Consider the following 18924-nt stretch of genomic DNA (forward strand, 5'->3'; position numbering starts at 1 on the left):
AAAGTCCCGCGAGAGCGATGCAAGAGCAGCGCTTTCTCTCTCGCGATACTTGAACGTCAACCCAGCTAGTCTGTCGGTGAAACCGCCACAAGAGGGCGCCATTGCTTAACTCCCGCTCTGACTGGTAAACTGAAGAAAAATGTACGAAAAAATAGACCAAGTTTCAATCTCAACTTCATTTTCGTCTTCTTTTTATTTCAACGAATTCCATTAAGCATAAAGACTGCATGGCAAATAATTGCATGTAGATACATTCTGAGCTATAAAACTTTGATTCATTAAGAATTCAACTGAAGTGTTTTTTTCTTCAGAGGAGAATATTACTGGTTCATTTGTACATAAAATTCCCTGATATCATTTAACCTTCACGTTTGTCATGTATAGGCTACATCATGATACCGGTATTCCAGTCATCCTCAGGCCAAAATGACACAGCTGAATGAGGACAACGTCCTAACAGTCTCAGACAAAAAGAAAACCGGTTTGTTTGAATAAAAATGATGGTATCTGATGTTACTGTATACATGTTTGTTTGTAGGTACAGAACAGCTTTCTTCATTCATTGGCTCACTGTTGATGTCATGTTGCATGCAATAATACTTTTCACCCGGCACAGCACTGAAGAATTCAAAACAATGGTATACTGTAAAGTCATGAGCATACTGAGATAACGTATAGAGAATATCATGAAAAATTCAAGTACTTCATTTCTGCGTACTCAAACACCACGTCGCAATTCTTTTCCCGGCTTACACAAAGCTGTTCTTCACATTTCTTGTAAAAACATTCACACTTCACGACCCAAATGCCACCCTTCCAAAACCCACCCGACCGCCCCTCAGTACCCACATACGAAAAGAAGGCACCACAGCTTATTAATGTTTACATCAAAACAAGACGACAACATAAAATGACTAAACGTGACTTTTTTGACCAATGAAATTGACTTTTACTTAAGCGCTCCATTCAAGAGGACCAATCAAGTCGCTGTGATTCCATCCGTAGATTGTTTGTGTTTTGATCGACGCAGAGACATAGTCCTAGTCAAATAAAGATCAGTCCATCATTGCCATTTTGGCAGAAATCAGAAGGGCTTTGAGTTAAGCAATAAATGAACACCCAACATGTTTGAAATAAAGGCACCTCTCTGTTTCAGATGCCAGGATGTCCGTGAAAGAGTCTGTGAAATAAACGGAAGAAAAGTCAGTGAAGGTATGTCTCGTCCACTGCTCACGTTTCTATTTTCCTGCCTTATAAAAGAAGCTAAAGTTCACATCATTTGCCTCGATGCACATCTGTACTCAGTCAAGCATTTCCTTTTAGCACAGAAATGAATAAATACAATAAATAAACAAAGGTGTCAGGAAGAATTCGAGGAAATTCTAATACGTAATAGCAAGAGGGATTGTGCAGGGCATGGCGGCTCTTGTTCATGAAAATCTGGCAGCACCTGTGCACAACGTTTGCCGTTTTACTCAGCATATTTGTCACCCTACATCATAAATGTCTTCCTTCCTCTCATTTGCCTACAAAACCAACACTGGCATACTCTTCGATATACAGCAGCGCTGCACATCTTGATGCACATCTGAAGGTGGGACAGACGAGACGGCCTAGTTGACCTTATCCTGGAATATATAAAGGTTATTGGTGGCTGCTACGGCGATGATGTTCTCGTAGGGATGCCAGGCGGTGTGGAGAATTTTCTTGCTGAAGTCCAGGCTGTCCACACTGATCTCGTCTTTGCGGCGCTTTCCTCCCACACACACCTTGCGGGGTTTCAGGATGGCCCGAGGTTTGCTGTTCTCCCGAGACGCCTCCAGCGTCACGTCGCGCTTTGTATTACGGTCGAACATTCGGAAGAAATTGTTGTAGGAACCGGTCATGATCACACTGGACAGAGAAGATGAAATATGCGTAATATTTAATATCGCAACAGATATCTACAGCATCGGTTAATAGTTAATATTGTAGGTGTGTAAAACTGACCTGTCAGATCCGTTCCAAACGCATTCGAATTTGTCGAAGATGCAATCGTTTTCATACAGCGAGCAGAGCTTACTTCTTAAATAGTCGTGCACCTGGTGGATAAAATAGTGACAAGATTAGGTGAATGAATTAATTTAGATGAATTTAATAATTTACTTGTTATTTTCAGACCTTGACAAGCATATTTTCATTTTTTTTGGCCTACAGGTGAAAGGTGCCCTTCAGTCTGCCAAGGCACGAATCCTACAGTAACCCCTCACCCTAATTCAATAATACCTTAATATTAACTTTTACAATAGCATATACTGTAGATGTCTTTAAAGCAAACAGACATGGACTAAAACAAACAAAAGACAACAAAAATCTGGCTTAGTTATAATGCTTTCACTGCAAAAAATTACTTTCTTACTAAATCTTTTTTTCTTGTTTTCCGGTAAAAATGTCTAAACATTCTTGAATCGAGAAGGATTTTCTTGATGAGCAAACTGACCTAAGAAAATAAGTCTTGTTTTTATTTAAAAAAATGAAATTTCAGTGAATTTGTGCTTAAAACAAGCAAAAAATCTGCCAGTGGGGTAAGAAAAATAATCTTGAATTGAGTGACTAAGAAAAAGGTAAACCTTAATTCAAGATTATTTTTCTTACCCCATTGGCAGATTTTTTTTGCTTGTTTTAAGCACAAATTCACTGAAATTTCATTTTTTTTAATAAAAAAGACTTATTTTCTTAGGTCATTTTGCTCATCAAGTAAATGCATCTTGATTTTAAGAATTTGTAGACATTTTTACTGGAAAAAAAGACTAAGTAAGAAAGTCATTTTTTGCAGTGTTGCGTTTGTGAAATGTAGGGTTTTTTTTAAATCGCCAAATGTTTTACCTGATAGGTCTCTAATGGTTTGCTCTCCATGTTGAGATCCCAGACCTTCACTGTCAGGTAGTCACGTGTCATCAGGTAGCGCCCGCTGTGGCTGAACTTCACGTCAGAGATGGAAGAGATGATTTCAGAGAAAAAGGAGCGATTGCTTGGATCTTCTGGCTCCTCAAAAACTATACGTGCATAAAGAGAAATCCATTTTAGAAAGAGATGTTAGATTCATAGCCTTTTTTTAAATGATTGCTCATTAAATAAATCAAAATTGACCATATCAATAATTCAGTGCATGTATGTTGCTCCAAATAAACAAAAATGTTGCTTTGTCTCTTGAAATTACTTTGCGTTTTGGCTAATGTCACCACCCATAATAAAGATAATCGCATCATCTCTGTAATATCTCAATTATTTTTCATAGACATTAATATGTCTATGAAATGGAACTTTAATCTTTCATTAAAAGTCTCCTGTGTCTCAGATGTTTGTACTGAAAAAGACCCAGAAATCTTTGAAATGTCTCCATAAGTTTCAGAAGAGATCTCAAAAATATATCAAACTGAACTAAGATTTGTCAATATTCAATATTATTGAAGATTTTAATATGAAACATTTCTCATCAAATTTACCCAAATCCAGATCACATCCCACATGTCTCGTATGTTTTTCTTACTCCTAAGCAGTTTTATGAGAAACGTTATGACACCAAGTTGAAACGTAAATAAAACACAACCGAGAACTCCAACAAATCTCCTGAGCCGTGAAAGAACAACCTCTGAGATTTTCCTGCTGGGCAAAACTCTTCAAACCTTACACAGCAAGCACCTTTTTTGTTAAAAATTCTGTTTAAATGGTCATGTTGATCTTGATGTTGAGCCGACAAACTTCCGGAGAAAGTTTTTCCGAATCAGTTTTAGTATTCACCGCCCAGTACGTAACAAATGAACCCAACACACCAGGGAAATAATACACCTGTCAGGGCAGAGAAACAGATATTTATGATCCGTTATCGGTTATTCCCTGTTGTTGTTGATTCAGTTGCGGATTAGCCTGTGATGTGTCCGCAGGCATCTCTGCAGCAAGAATGTAAGCAGAGGGAAAGGTGACGGATCAATGCAAGCGGGTTGTTTGGGCACTGTTGGACTGCAGGTGTTTGTCATGTCATCGTGAGCCTGTCCACCTGCAGTCTTGCTGTGTGTCATTCACTGAGGGCTAATGAGTCCGTCGGGGAGCCATATGAGAAGCCACTCACTCCGCCACGGCCCAGTGCTGCTCAGAGCCCTGCTGAGCTTGGTAAGCCTCCCCCGTCTTACATCATAGATTGATTTTTAGGAATATTCTCAGGGATGCCAGGAGATTTATTAGTAGGGGTGGAAAGAAGAAAACCCACATCTGCACCCAATCCGACACACACACATAGGGAAGACACACAAGTCGTCTTTCCTGAGGCAAACTGGCATATCTGCCTGCTGTGGCCTCGCGTACAAGAAAAAAACCGGACAGATGTGTGTATAACTTCCGACAGCATGTGGCTGGAAATACAAACCAAGACAGCTAAAGCCGTAGCTCTCAAAGACACCCCTCTAGCAAATCTGCCCGTGTTTAAAATTCAGCAGCAAAATGTAAATGCTGGATTCAACAGGATGCAAATGCACGGACCAGCGAACACGTTCAATAAAACTAAGGAAATGACAGAATTCCTGCAGCGGTGAGAAAACGATATCCGCCCTCAAGCATTGATTTTTATGCCGAGCTTAAATGTCAATGCATGCAGTCTGATCATGAAATGCACATGGACGACTCTCATCTTTAATGGACCGCAGAGGAGAACCGAGTTGCTACTACTTTGGAAATGGAAATGTGTCAGTTTGTGGTTATCAGTTCAGCCGTGTGCAGCCAAGAGGTCTGCGACTGTGTACAGACAGTACAGGTTCATCAGCCAACATTGAGTCCAATCCTCAAATGAAATTAGCCAGTTAAGCCCTAGGAGACGCAATCATATTAAACATTTGCATAATCCTCACCTCCACCGCCCTCGCCCTAGGTGGAAAAGAGGCTAATCCCTGTCATGCGGTACGTGGAGCTTGCGTTCTCTGGGGACAATGGAGTTCTGCTCGACTGTCTCTTAAATATGAAATGTTTTTAGATATGATGTTGGTGTGATGCGATATGCACTCTAAGTATAACGATTATGTCAGATAAACAGCAGACTTCGGTTGCTTTAGTTGTCTTTGATTTGTTTTCTCTTATAAAAACTTTCATATATTCCTATGACCTTTTTAAACTCGGCAAATTGGAGCACAGTTTTTTGCTTTTCATTTAATCTCATTGCTGTGAAACAATTGAGATATTTGTGATTCGTTTCCTATGGGACGAAATGAATGTAAACATTAAGAGACCATTCCACATTTTCATTTAAGCAGCATTTCTAGATGTATTGTGGCCATTCCAGTCCAGTGTCTGTTGAATTTCAACAAAATCCAACCTCAGGAGTGACATAAAGTCATCCAACAGCAATGAGAAAGACTGACAGCATGACAAGACACGTGAAAACTGTGATAAAAATAGAGATGAGCTTTTCCTAAATACATGTATAAATAGTACTGTTGTGTTGCTTAAAAGTGAATAGGAACTTGTTTTCTTTGCAGTATTTGAGGTCTGAATGAAATACAGAGCATCTTTTCTGTTATTTTCACCTGTTTCTCCAGTTTTCATTTTCTGCAAATAAATGCAAATAGAAACGATATATATCTTTTTTGGATTTGTGAGAAATATTGTTAGTATTTCACAGAATGAAACAAAATTTTACCTATAAATAGTCAATTTAGAAAAACTAAAGATATTTTTTTCCACAGCTGTATATGAAAATATACCCTTTTACAACCTTGCGAAAAGAGTATAGATGAGATATCTTTCATACTCTTTCTCTTAACATGAAATTTAATGGATAGCAAATTGAGACTTTTGCTTATGTATTCCGCTTTTCAGGAAAAACCTATTAATCTCATATTTGTTTCTTCTATTTGTAGACTTACTGTGCATCTGAGACAAAGGCGATACCCCAATATAACATAATTATAAGAACATAAAACATACTGTAACTTCAGAATACCGCCATTGTATTTCCTGAGCTAAAAAAGAGCCACTTTTAATGCAGACATTATTTTATCTTACATTTTGAATGGTTGTCGCAAAGTGCAGAGGCCCTCATGTCACACAGACGTATAGATCCTTTACTGCTACTGTAGACAAACGTGTTACACTGGTGAGGGTGAAACTCCGCTGCTGTGATCACCTCCGTCAGCTCCTCCATGTTTGTTGGCTTTATATCTACAATATCTGAGGAGAAACAGCTAAGGAAACCTCCTTAACCAGTTTAGTCGTATCACAATCAAGGGATCATAAATAATAGCCAAGAATCATTGACTTTAGACTGTCCTTGAGTTGGTCTATGATGTGGTCAAAGGATACTGAAGCTTCTGTTGGTGATCTCCAGGTTCCACAGGTTGATCCTTAGGTCATCTGTAGACATGAAGGTTTCATAGTCGCTGTTCACAGAAATGGAGTTGATGTGGTACGTGTGTGCGTTTGAAAACACTCTTCTAGGTGTTGCCTCAACCATGAGGTCCATGGGCCGCAATACTGGCACCTGAGAGAAGATGAAAAATAGTCCAAATGAGCTGAAACAGCCTCAAAAGATAAATACAAAAAAAACACTGCCTTAAAGGTCCAGTGTATGAAATTTAGCGGCATCTAGCGGTGAGGTTGCGAATTGCAACCAAAGGCTCTCTCCACCCCTCCCCACTCCTTTTCGAAGCACTGCAGTCGCTGACACTAAGCTGTCGTCACGTTTTTGAAGTGAGGGAACGTATTTACGAAAACGCGCTCTGTAGGGCAGTTTGTCCGTTTAGGGCTACTTTAGAAACACCATGGTGAATTCCATGTAAGGGGACTCGTGCTGTATGCAGATAAAAAACTCATTCTAAGGTAATAAAAACGTAACGCTTCATTATGTAAGGTCTTTATACACCTCACAAGACACAGCTATGTATATTAAATTGCATTTCTGTCAATAGTTCCTCCAAAAAATTGCACACTGCTCCTTTAATTCACCTTTGATAAAAAATCGAAGAAAACTGTTAAACCATTCAGGGTCCTGCTAATTGCCATAACAAATTAAAAATTGTTAAAAAACCTTTTTAATGCTCTATATTTGGCACCAACATCCCATCCGGGGCTAATGACCATTATGAAACCGCTTGATGTGGGTTTGGCATTTTATGAACTGGACCATCCAGCGAATTCACTGTACCGCACATCCCGCTGAGCAGCTGCAGGTCCTAATTGCAGTGCAGACGCTGTACCCGTTTAACTCTGACCTAACGCTGATGTTTAGAAGCAGCATGTGCTTCCAAAAGAAAGTCGGTCATTACCACATGACAGAAGCACCTCTGCCTCATGCGAGATGCATTCAAATCATCCTCAGCTCGGCACAGCTCTAAAACAACAGTGAAATCTGGCAAGACCTTTCTTTTCTTTCTTTCTGTGCTATTTGACCAGACAGCTTTAGTAGGTCAGGAATACATTTTGATGAAGTGTATTGTTATAAAAGGTCAGGTATCTGCTTGCTTTAAATGGCACAGTGGTCGCATCTACAGAAGCATCATGTCAGGACACGGGCAGCAGAAACCAGTCCGCCACAGACCTTAGGGGTACGATCACATACTGAGACAAGACTAAGATCACAGTGCTGGCAAAGACCACTGCCAGAACACCTGACATGCGTGTATCATCCCTGTTCATCCCCCTCCTCCCTCCTCAACTGGAGATCTGTGATAAATCTGTCTCCGCATCTCCAACGCACATACATTTCACGGTCCAAATGGGATTGCCGCCCGCTCCCTACCATCACCCCGGTGTCAGGCTAATCTTCTGCCCGGACAGACAATGGTGGAGGAGTGGAGTGCTTTAATCCATTAGGCCGTGAAGCATAAAACAGACATCGCACCACACGTTAATGGATACTCGGAGTCGCGCCCTCTTTGTATCTGTATTCAATTTGGGGAGACGAGTGGAGAACGAGAGAGACGAGAGGGAGGAATGATGGAGCCCCTTCACATCACATTATCATCTCTCTTTGTCTTTGTTGTTTGATTATGAACAAATGCTTTTTGGTCGCTGACAGCTCGCCGTTTGACTGCGCTGGTGCTGAACATGGTGAATGAGATTTTTGTGTGAGAATGTGAGCCAGCAGCAGGAACGTCTCGTGGTTTATTTCCCTAATAGGAAATTAATATTAAAATCATTAAATCACTTTGTAGAAAATAACACTTTAAAGGTGTAATGTCACAAAATAATAGAATGGTTACTACAGTTAAATCATTGTAACCACAAATACACAAATCATGGTTTTGCGTCAATAACCATAGGCTACAGTAGCGATCAATGCACACACACACAAAACATTTTTTTTAAAGGGGTCATATGACACGGCTAAAATGAATATTATCATTTGTTTTAGATGTAATGCAGTGTAAATACATGATTTAAGGTTAAAAAACGCTGTATTTTCCACATACCATATGCATGTTTGTATCTCCTCTTTGCCCCGCCTCTCTGAAACGTGCAGATTTTTTACAAAGCTCATGGCTCTGAAAAGCGAGGTGTGCTATGATTGGCCAGTTAACCAGTGCGTAGTGATTGGTCGAATACTGCAAGTGTGTGACAGAAATGTAACGCCTCTTAACATATTTGGAACATCAGGTCCCAAAGCAATTGTACTGACAGGTACGCCCACCTTACTTGCGTATACATTTGGGCGGTCTTAGTCAAATCATACCACGAACTGACGTAGTTTTGTGGGGGTGTGGTTACACGAGGCGTTTCAGGCAGGTCTGGGTGAGCATTTGTTTTTAGATAGAATGCATCTTTTGTTCTGACACTTTCATTTTTGCAATTTTACATGTCTAATACATGCATGGGCAATACCAAAGACACAGAAAAACACATATTCGTGCCATATGACCCCTTTAATACAAAAAAATCGCAAGGGTTACAATATTTGGTTTGGTATTAGACAGTGTTTAGGTCAATTTTACACACAGTCTGTCTGTAGGCTATTTAATGTAAATGCTAGTAAGGAGAACAAAAGTACGTACTTGCCAAAATTATGTATTGGCAATACAGTGCGATTTGCCAGCGTTGGATACTTAGTTTGCGAGTTTATCTTCATAGGGCCGCTTGTTGACGTGCATTTTTAAATGACTGCGTTGCGCATGTGCAGAGGCAAAGTTAGCGCTCTGGCGTTGTGAGCAGTGATGGGCGTATTTCTTGTGCTGCTGTGGAAACGTACGGGAAGTCTCTACGGTTTTTAGTGTGGTGTAGCCGTGCAGGAGTGACAGAGAATGAAAAAGTGAAAGTGACCTATTTGTCAGGTATGGTGACCCATACCCAAAATGTGACCTCTGCATTTAACCCATCCAGAGAGTAGTGAACACACGCACAGCAAGTCATGAACACACATACATCCAGAGCAGTGGGCAGCTATCACTGCAGCGCCCGGGGAGCAGGTAAGGGTAAGGTGCCTTGCTCAAGGGCACCTCAGTCGTTACCCGCCGGCCCTGAGAATCGAATCGGCAACCTTCTGGTCACGAGTCCAACTCTCTAACCATTAGGCCACGACTGCCATGTGAATGCAATGTGAATCCAATTATTTGTAAAAACCAAACGTATGATGCACGTTTACGCTTGCCCATAAAACATGTATTGACTTGACCGTTATTGTATATGACACTAGCACTGCACTGTTTGTAAGCTAACGTTAGTTCGGTTCTTATGAACACGACAATCACCTAACATGAACGATGTGCTCTCGGCCAGATTAAAAATTAAAATTTGCCTTCTTGGAAGGTTCTCCGGGTAAAAACTTAACAGCTCAAATGATAAATGAATATAACGACAGCTATGTAGTATATCGAATCTGTTCAGGTAAATGTGCGCTGAATGAACGACCATAACGTCATGTGCACTGTGACCAGTTTACTCAAGTGACTCGCATAATGAAAGCTCACCTAACCAAGAATAAGATGCAACCAGTTTTGGGTGTAACTAGTTACTAAGTAATTAGTTACTGTAATTTAATTACTTCCCCCTTGAAAATGTAAAGTAAGGGATTACTCTTGTTTTTTCTGTAATTTAATTACAGTTACTTCTGATGTAATTAAACTAAATACTGTGTAATATATTCAATAGTGGAAATGACATCAAAATTATAAGTCTAACTTTAAAATGTATGCTGTAATGTATCCTTCTCACATTTGAATACTTTCGTTGGTTAATAAGAATAATTTATGTCGTTATCTATTATTTATTTGAATGAATTAAATAAGCCGTTTCACGTCTATCCTTGAATCAATTCTAATCAAGGTTGATGTAGGATATAGAAAGTAATTAGTAATAAGTAATTAAATACTTTTTGGAGAGAGTAATTTGTACAGTAATCTAAATACACTGTTGAATATGTAATTAGTAACTAGTAATTAATTCCTTTTTCAGAGTAATTTATCCAACACTGGATGCAACATTGTAAAAACATTTCGGGACTTTATAGGTTTAATTTACATTTGGTCAATTATTGCAAGATATACTGTATTTAGTTTCGTTCTTTTGATTCTGGAAATTTGTTGGTCTTTAGAGTACCAAACATGTTAAACAGAGGATCAGTATATGTTTATTTTTAGTATAACATTCACATTAAACATTTTGCTCATTTTCGTTGTACATGACTGATGTAAATTAGATTTTGATAGAGAGAAGGGCACTGACCCGTAATGTGGTGATGGTGCCTGGGTCTCTGATTCTCCCGTCTTCATCTTTCAGATTATATCCTTCAGGTCTCTTGTCCCTTTCGCTGATCTTCCACAGTTTAACAGTTTTATCTGCAAACAAAAACACATCAAACTTAACAAACCAGAGACATAAAAAGAATTTGAGAGCGATAATAGAAAAGAAAAAGATAGGCAGTGGGAGATTTTGCAATCTGTGGCACACAATCTGGCACACCGTTGGAAAAGATCCAGCACCGACAGAGAATGTAAACCACTGCCATACCATCTGAACATGTAAAGATGTATGATGTCATAAAGAAAACAGACTTCACAGTTCTTCGGTTTTTAAATAGAAAGCGCCTTTTGTATATTAATTTCTAGATATCATTGAGGTGCTAGTCGTAATGATACAGCTCAATATTGTGGTCTGATATGTTTTGTTGGCCTTGAAGCCTTTTTGGAAAGGTATATCGGTGCAAAAAGGGTGAGGTTACCGTATTTGACTGCAGATAACAAAGAATACATGCACAAGCAGCTGACCCTAAAACATTATTAATTATACGCTTTTTACACCGAGCGCTCAAGCATGTACTTACCATTTGTGGAAAGCAAAAAGTACGCAGCGTTCTGCTGAGGCAGCCAGCGTATCTTATTGATCTTCTCTTCGATTTCTAAGCTCTTCAGGTAGTCAAACTCTGGCTCGTGGCTCTGAAACGTGCTGTAAACATTGTATTCACCACGTCTGTGAGGCTGGTTCTTGCTCTGTGGAAGGAAGAAGAGAAATCTGTCAAATCTAAATTGTATATTCCGGCATACACAGCTAGTTACCAGTATATGGGTAGTTGACAGATACCTTACATGTGTCCCATGGTGTGACACAGCAAACATTTAGAAAACAAACTGTTAAAGGAGTAGTAATACTGTCATCATTTACACGCCCTCTTGTCATTTCAAACCTGTATGACTTTCTTTCTTCTGCACAACACAAAAGAAGATATTTTGAAAAATGTCGCTAACAGAACAGCACAACCCCCCATTCACTTCAATTGTAACCAATGCAAGTGAATGGGGGGCTATTAACAACATTCTTCAAAATATCTTCTTTTGTGTTCTGCAGAAGAAAGTCGTGACGACAGAATTTTCATTTGGAAGGTGAACTTCTACTTTAATAATGTATTATTTTATATTATTAATATTAATATGTATTTATGCAACGCGCTCTGTTTGTCCATTTAGGGCTACAGTAGAACCAATATGGCAAATTCTATGTAGATAGAATTAGCTCATTCTACGTGAGGTAACAAAAACATAACACTTCATTGTATAAGGTCTTTACCTCTGAAGACATAGTTATGAATATTATATTGCATTTCTGCCAATAGATCCTCCAAAAAATGACACACTGGACCTTTAAGGATCTAGATTTTGCTGGTCACAGTTGGTCTGTTACATGAATGCATTTGTAATCAATGGCAGCATAAAATAAGGAAGTGCTCACGGTGGGAACCATTAAAATATATAATTATGAAAAGCGTTCGAGCAGTTAAATTAAAGTAAACAGAGGGATAAGAGAGGACATCCCTCAGTGTGGGTATTGTAAGAAAGCAGGCGTGCCCGTGTGCAACTGGATCTGTTTTATCAGCTAAAGAAGCTTCATGTTTGAGCATGTGCATGATATTAAACTTGGGGTATATCAGGTGCCTGTTTCTTCTACGGCCTCACCTGTATTATGGTTGTGTGCCCATTGAATCTTGTTAAAAGCCACAGGAAGTTAAATTACAGGGTGAGGCTTTTGCGGTGTTTTTGATCACATGGTAAAGGCAGTACAGATTCTATTGACTTGCTGTCAACATGCTGTCTACATGAATGAGCGTTTAGGAAACGTTTCATGATCGTCTTCCTACCTCTTGTTCCCTTTGGAAAACCACCACTCTTCCTCCTTTGTCTCCAGTGGCCAGGAGCTCTCCTGTCGAGTTGAACTCCACAGTAGAGATGATATCAGCTGCACACAAAACAAGAAAAGCGTTACAAAGATTAACACTGCATGTTAGGGATAATGTACTATTAGCTGTCATTATCGCAAACTAAACCATGACAGGGTCTTGTATCACACCCAAAAGGGTTTATTTTGAGATGAATGATTTACATCATCCTGCTTTTTCAAAGCTACTTATTAAATAAATAAGGATATGAAATATTGATTGAAGTCGATTTAACTTTATTATATGACAAAGAATAGACTGCAAAGTAAAACATGAAACTTGCACAACTAGGAAGTCAGGTGCCTGGGGACAAATGTGAATTATATTATTTAGTAGTTTGTATGCAGGAATGATTGATCATCACAGAATAATGCAATTGACCAATCAGAATCAAGTACCCCAGAAAGTGCATCAGATCAATGTATATAAAAAAGTATACAACAACGCCATCACAAGTTGATCATCTGAAAGTCCAAAATGACATTGCATGCTGTACATGCACTTAAAATTGAAGTTGAACACTCTTAAGAAAGTTTTGTTTGTTATTTTAGGTCTAATATTAGTCTAATATTAATAACAATCCACAAGAATATGGTGTGGAATAAGTACAGAAGCGTACGCTACAAAACTAAGCTACATCAATTATATTATTTGCAACAGTATTCAAACTAAGGCTATTATCTACAGCGATTAGCATTAGTGAATGCTTCTCTGAATGCATATAAACTACCAGAAATGAAAGCAGATGAAAGGTGCAACGCTTCAGTTCCTCCCATTTGTGAAACAATACAGAGAAAGGACTGTAGTTTTGTTCTTACAAATGCATCAAGGAATGATTTTGGGGGATAACTTTATGTATTGAAAGATGAAATATTTTATGCAATGATAAACTCTTGTACTGGCTCAAAGTAAAGAATTGTGCACATCTTTTTTGTACTTATTGTTCTGAGTAATTCAGCAGATAAAATGAACATCGTCGTTCCTGAAGCATAAACTGTTCAGAATTCTTCCTCTAGAGAGAGCAATCGCTCCCCTCATCTGACAAGACAATGCTGGTCCTCCATTTATTATAAACCGAGACAAAAATACACAAACATCCTTCATGTTCAACCCTAAATTCCCTGCTGAAGACAGAAACTGACACACAATTTACGTACGGGAGGATTAGGAGGAGACATCTAATAAATTATGCTCCAGAAAGATTGTTTCTTGTGTTGTGTACAGAAAAGGCATGCACAGCAATTCTCAAAGAATTGTCTATTCCTCTTGGCATATAAAATGAGCAACAGCCATCAACACTGAAATCACAAAATCTCATCTCATTGAGTTCTGACTGTAGGAGGATCTCCTACCTTTAAGAAATCTCCTTTTATCTTCCTCAAAAAGATGCATTTGATTCACAGGGCGAAGCTTTCTACGTAATTTGCTCGGGCGAATCAGGAGCACTATCATCAAAAAGGCATTTTGTAGGTCATTGAAAAACAGAGACGTTTACAAACACAAAAGAAAATTGGAAGCATGCTTTCACCGTCTCTAGCGTCTGCTTATGAAAGATGGAGGGGCAGAGATGTAACAAGTAGGAAGGAGCGTTTCTTTTTTTTTAAGAACCCACACGCTCTCAATGGATTTTTGCTTGGCTGAATTGAAAACGGGAGGAAGTGGTTACCATGGAAACCCTTTCCATTGCTGTTGTGCTACATTTGACTGAAAGACCTTGCTGGCTGTGTTCAACAGCCTGAATGCATGGTCTACACCGTCTGACGCCAGTCAATGGCACACTGAGAGCGAGAGAGGAGGGAGAGCTCGCATGGCATCTATTTTTAACATGAGCACAGAATACTGAAATATGGTCACAGGAGAGACAATGAATCTATGAAAAATATTACGATATAAAAAGTTATGGGCTAATATGGGCTCATGTGCTTTCATCACCTTTGTACTATTGTATCTTAGACATATATACATGTATACATAGGGTCCTTATATGTAATTTGTTATTATTATTTCATATTTAATGTATACCTAATTGAATATTAAAACCTAAAATGATCCTTTTACTTAAAAAAAATCATTCTGTAGTAACAACAGAATGGTTGTGGAGGGTTGGAGTTGGGTGAGGCGCAAGAAAAATCACGCCCTCCTCTAAATGATGATGATGGAGGAGTCCAAATGAGAGGATTAGGACACGGAGGGGGGGGGGGTGGTTCTTGCAGGCTTGCACGGGGCGCTGCTAGATATCTGATGCATTACCCTAGTCAATAGATGGCATGAAGATCTGTCATGCCCTCCCTATAAAAAGCACAGATTCTCTTAGCTTCCACTGATCGGAGTGATTCTTGTCTGAAATGTGCACAGGAAGAGAGAAACCTCCAGTCAGACAATTTTTAAGGGAGGTGGGGACTTGATGTTAAGACAATTACAGCCACACACAAAGTAAAATTGTAATCATTCTGAACAGTAAGCAGGCCATAAAGATTCAATAAAGCATTCATCGAATCTTGTAATAAGGTGATGAGACAGGTTTGCACAGCGGCCCTTGGATGCACCAAAATACTTGCGTATGATAACGCATGACAACGCTCAACAATAACACGAGCCTATCTCATTATAAACACATTAGCACGCTGCAGTCGCGACATGAAGAAAACTGATGGCAATGGTTTAATGAGTTTGCTCAATTACAGACATGTTATTCTTCATCTTGCGCTTAGAATAAATAGCAAAGCAGAGAAAGAGAGGACGAAGAGAGAGAGGGGTGCCCCACAATTAAAGCATCCTTTGACTCAAGGCCCTGTAAACCAGTGTGCTTTTGTGTGTTACTGTTTGACAAGGAAGCATCCAGGAAAAGACTACGTAGTTTAAAATTGAAATTCCTGTTTAACATGTCACAATTCACCTCAAAAACACATGGCACGGGTCATCAAAGGGATTGATAGATTCCTTGATCATTTACTCACCCTCATGTCATGCCTGTATGACTTTCTTCTTCTGCAGAATGCAAAAAAAGGTCATTTAAGGAATGTTGGTAAGCAAACAACGTTGGCCCTCATTGACTTCTATTGTATGGACAGACACAAAACCACGGAGACATTTCTCGAAATTTCTTATTTTTGTGTCATGCACAGGTTTTAAATGATGCCACAAATTTTATTTTGGCGTGAATTATTCTTTTAATACTCTTTAAAAATGGTAAGGAGTAATAGGTGGCTATTTTATGAGGAAAGAAACCCTACAGTACATGTTTACTTATACATACATTTTAAGCCCTATACATTTTGTTTGTAGTGTAAAGTTTGACCTAGACACATTTTTAATTTGTAATGTCTGATGGGGTTGACGGTTGTTTTGAATGTCTTTATGCTTAGCTGCCTATGACAAATAATGTCAGCAGTGTATTACATTGTGCAGTCAATAAATCCTGCGGGCAGCCATGTCTGCAACAGCAGGGTCAAAGGTCAGGGTCTTATATAGCAGAGTGCTGCTGGGAAAGAACCGACTCCTCTCGAGCTGTAATTTGCAGCCGCTCTCATTACTCACACACCATAAAGTGGGTTACCGTGCCAACCTTGTCTAATCCCAGCAGTCCCGACAGCTCTTCAACATGTATGATCATGGCTTCCCCAACAGTGAGGCATCATGGGAAATACCAAAAATATCAGCTTCCATACTAGTCATATTATTTTTGCTGTATGCTGTGTCTATATGATGCACATGTGCAATTTCTGTAGTCACGTAATATGACTTAACAAGCACAATTTTAACCCGAGCAAATACTAAGATAATACTAATCCTGTGCGAATAGGGCGAATGTGTAACCTAAGCCATACAAACTATACGCAAAGCCTTGCCATCACATCCGGGAAATAAGTCAGTAAATTTGAGTAAATCAGAGGCTTCACTTATCCCGTGCGAATGCGTCACATGAAATACAGATGTGGGGAGGTAATTTATAAATCACAGGAGGTCTCCAGATAATACTAATACCGTGCGAAACTGCGAATGGTGCTAATGTGTAACCTAACGTTACGTCTCTAACCAAATTCACAGTAGGCTCCAACTAAGTTTACTACGCAAACTGCTATCCAATCAAAGCAGTGGGCGTTTACTTCCAAGCCTTCATGGCGGAACGCCCATTCAAACCGATCGTTTTCGAGCTGGCCTCAAAACCGGGGTAGAAAATAACCTATTACTTATTTATTTGGATGGTTTTGAACGTAAAAACCACGCGAACGTCATAAGTAGACCTCATATGCATAATGCATACTGTTTCATGCTTTTACAGACATAGTAGGCGATACACTATGCAAGTATTCCATTCTGTAATGTACTACTGTTATCTCCAACTGTAACACAGTGTCATACTCAGATTTGCTTGATTTAAATTGGTTTTAAATCTACTGCCAACCCCCTAAAATAAAGATCTAGCTAAGGTTTCTGCATAGCACAGCTGTCTGCCACACACAAAAGCGGCTGGTTCAGGCAAAAGTAGGTCAGTCTGAGTCTATCGAAGCTAAAGAACATCTAATCATTTTCAAAACCGAAAAAAAATCAATATTTAAATTAAGGCAAAATGAAATGAGTCGAAGCCTTAGTCTGCATCAAATCTGCCATTATCACAGGACCTGATTGAGGACTGTGTTGCAATGCACTGTTACACGTTCACTGCTGTTGGAGATTAAAGCTCTTTTGCTGAGCTCAGCGACTCAAAGGATCAGCGTGAAAAGAAGATTACAGCTGCCTTAGCGTCTCTATTCTTTGCTCGTAAACGGCTGTTCAGAATGCGTGTTTGCGTAGGTCACCCTTAAACGTAACCAAACTGTGGTCAACAGTCAAGTTGTATAAAATGGATTTAAGGGGTGAACTCACCCCAAAAATATGTAATTTGGTTATCCCTGTGTTCTTCCAAACCCATATGACTTACTTTATACAGAAGATGTTAGATGCAAAACGCAATGCAAAATTGTATAAGTTAACGAATGGATATATTATAGTTTGTGGTATATATTGTATAGGTTTATGAAAGGTTTGGAGTGACATGACGCTGAGCAAATAAAGACAGAATTTTGCTTTTTGGGTTAACTGTCCTTGTAATGTATGCACACTAATTTATTAAGTAGATTTTTCCCACAAAATAAATCGAAAAACTAGTCAAGTGCGCACAGATCTGTCTTTATAATTAAATTTCTATGGATCTTTGTCAAGATAATTCCCCATATTCACTCTCCATGCACTTAGTTATTTAAATCTAATTGCTGGCCAAAAGCAAGAATGCTTCAACTATACGTTATTCTGTACAAACTGTCTTGTGCAACCAGTTTGGCGTAGATTTACCAATGCCGAATTAATGTCAAAGCCAACTCAGTAAGTTCGTGATGTTCTGTCTTTTCTTTTTCATTCCTTGACCATGAAAATCAAATCGTATCGATCGTCGAATCTATACTTTACAGCTAGGACAGCAAACATAACCACATGCAGCACACCGCATTTTGTTAACGTGCCTGGATTGTATCGACTGATGACTCCATCGACTTGTCGATGTCTGGCTGTTTCAATGGCAATGGAATAACGGCTTGCCTTCAGCCAGCTACATAATGAGAAAAGTCGGGACCAATTTCACCAGACACGGGCTTGATTTGAGCTGGTTATAATAAGCTTGACCACCTGCTGATCGACAACAACGCCCGTGACTCTCCTTTACACATTCAGAACAGTGCCTCCACCCGCCACAGCAGAGAGAGAGAGACGGAGACCAAAAAAAGCTAATTAACCTTATTTCTTGGAAAAATGCCCCGTGGAAATGGAAGGGAGAGGTGGTGCGGGTCTCTGGGGGACGGACGGGGAGGGCGAGTCTGTGTTGGTTGTGTGTGTGTTTGAGAGAGAACCGGAAGGGGGTACGCATGTAGGGGGCTGAACTTCTGAAACGGGGTTGAATTTCATACGTCATTAACAGATACATAATTTAACAACAGATGTGGTGAACTGAAGTGGGACGCCACAGAGAACACAAGTAAAGTGAAATACAGCGTGTGGGTATATTAAAGGAATATCTTCAAAATGACAATTCTGTCATCGTTTACTCACCCTGTTGTCATTTTGAACCTGTGTGATTTTCTTTCTTCTGAAAAAAAGAGAAGATACTTTGGAAAATGTTTGTAACCAAAAAGCGTTGGTCCCCATTGACTTCTATTGTATGGCCACAAAACAATGCAAGTCAATGAGGACCAACGGTTTTCTGTTACCGACATTTTTTGAAACATCTT

At 39.3% G+C, this 18924-nt stretch overlaps 1 protein-coding gene across 4 annotated transcripts in view; it reads right to left on the bottom strand.

Moving 5' to 3' along the window:
- Positions 1-174: 174 nt before the first annotated feature.
- ppp2r2ba (protein phosphatase 2, regulatory subunit B, beta a) overlaps positions 175-18924 on the bottom strand; it is a 47839-nt gene continuing 29089 nt past the window's right edge. For 3 of the 4 annotated variants that reach the window (XM_057349314.1, XM_057349315.1, XM_057349316.1), the window contains 8 exons: positions 12587-12684; positions 11279-11444; positions 10681-10793; positions 6328-6505; positions 6031-6195; positions 2866-3035; positions 1990-2081; positions 175-1893 (listed from right to left, as the gene is read on the bottom strand). In XM_057349314.1, coding sequence (XP_057205297.1) covers positions 1614-1893; positions 1990-2081; positions 2866-3035; positions 6031-6195; positions 6328-6505; positions 10681-10793; positions 11279-11444; positions 12587-12684 — 1262 coding nt within the window. In that variant the 3' untranslated portion in view covers positions 175-1613. Of the gene's footprint in view, positions 1894-1989; positions 2082-2865; positions 3036-6030; positions 6196-6327; positions 6506-10680; positions 10794-11278; positions 11445-12586; positions 12685-14016; positions 14210-18924 lie in introns of those variants that run through there. The other variant, XM_057349313.1, reaches the window with a different exon arrangement.

This window comes from Triplophysa rosa, linkage group LG13, assembly GCF_024868665.1.
Source record: "Triplophysa rosa linkage group LG13, Trosa_1v2, whole genome shotgun sequence".
Taxonomy (NCBI): Eukaryota; Metazoa; Chordata; class Actinopteri; order Cypriniformes; family Nemacheilidae; genus Triplophysa; species Triplophysa rosa.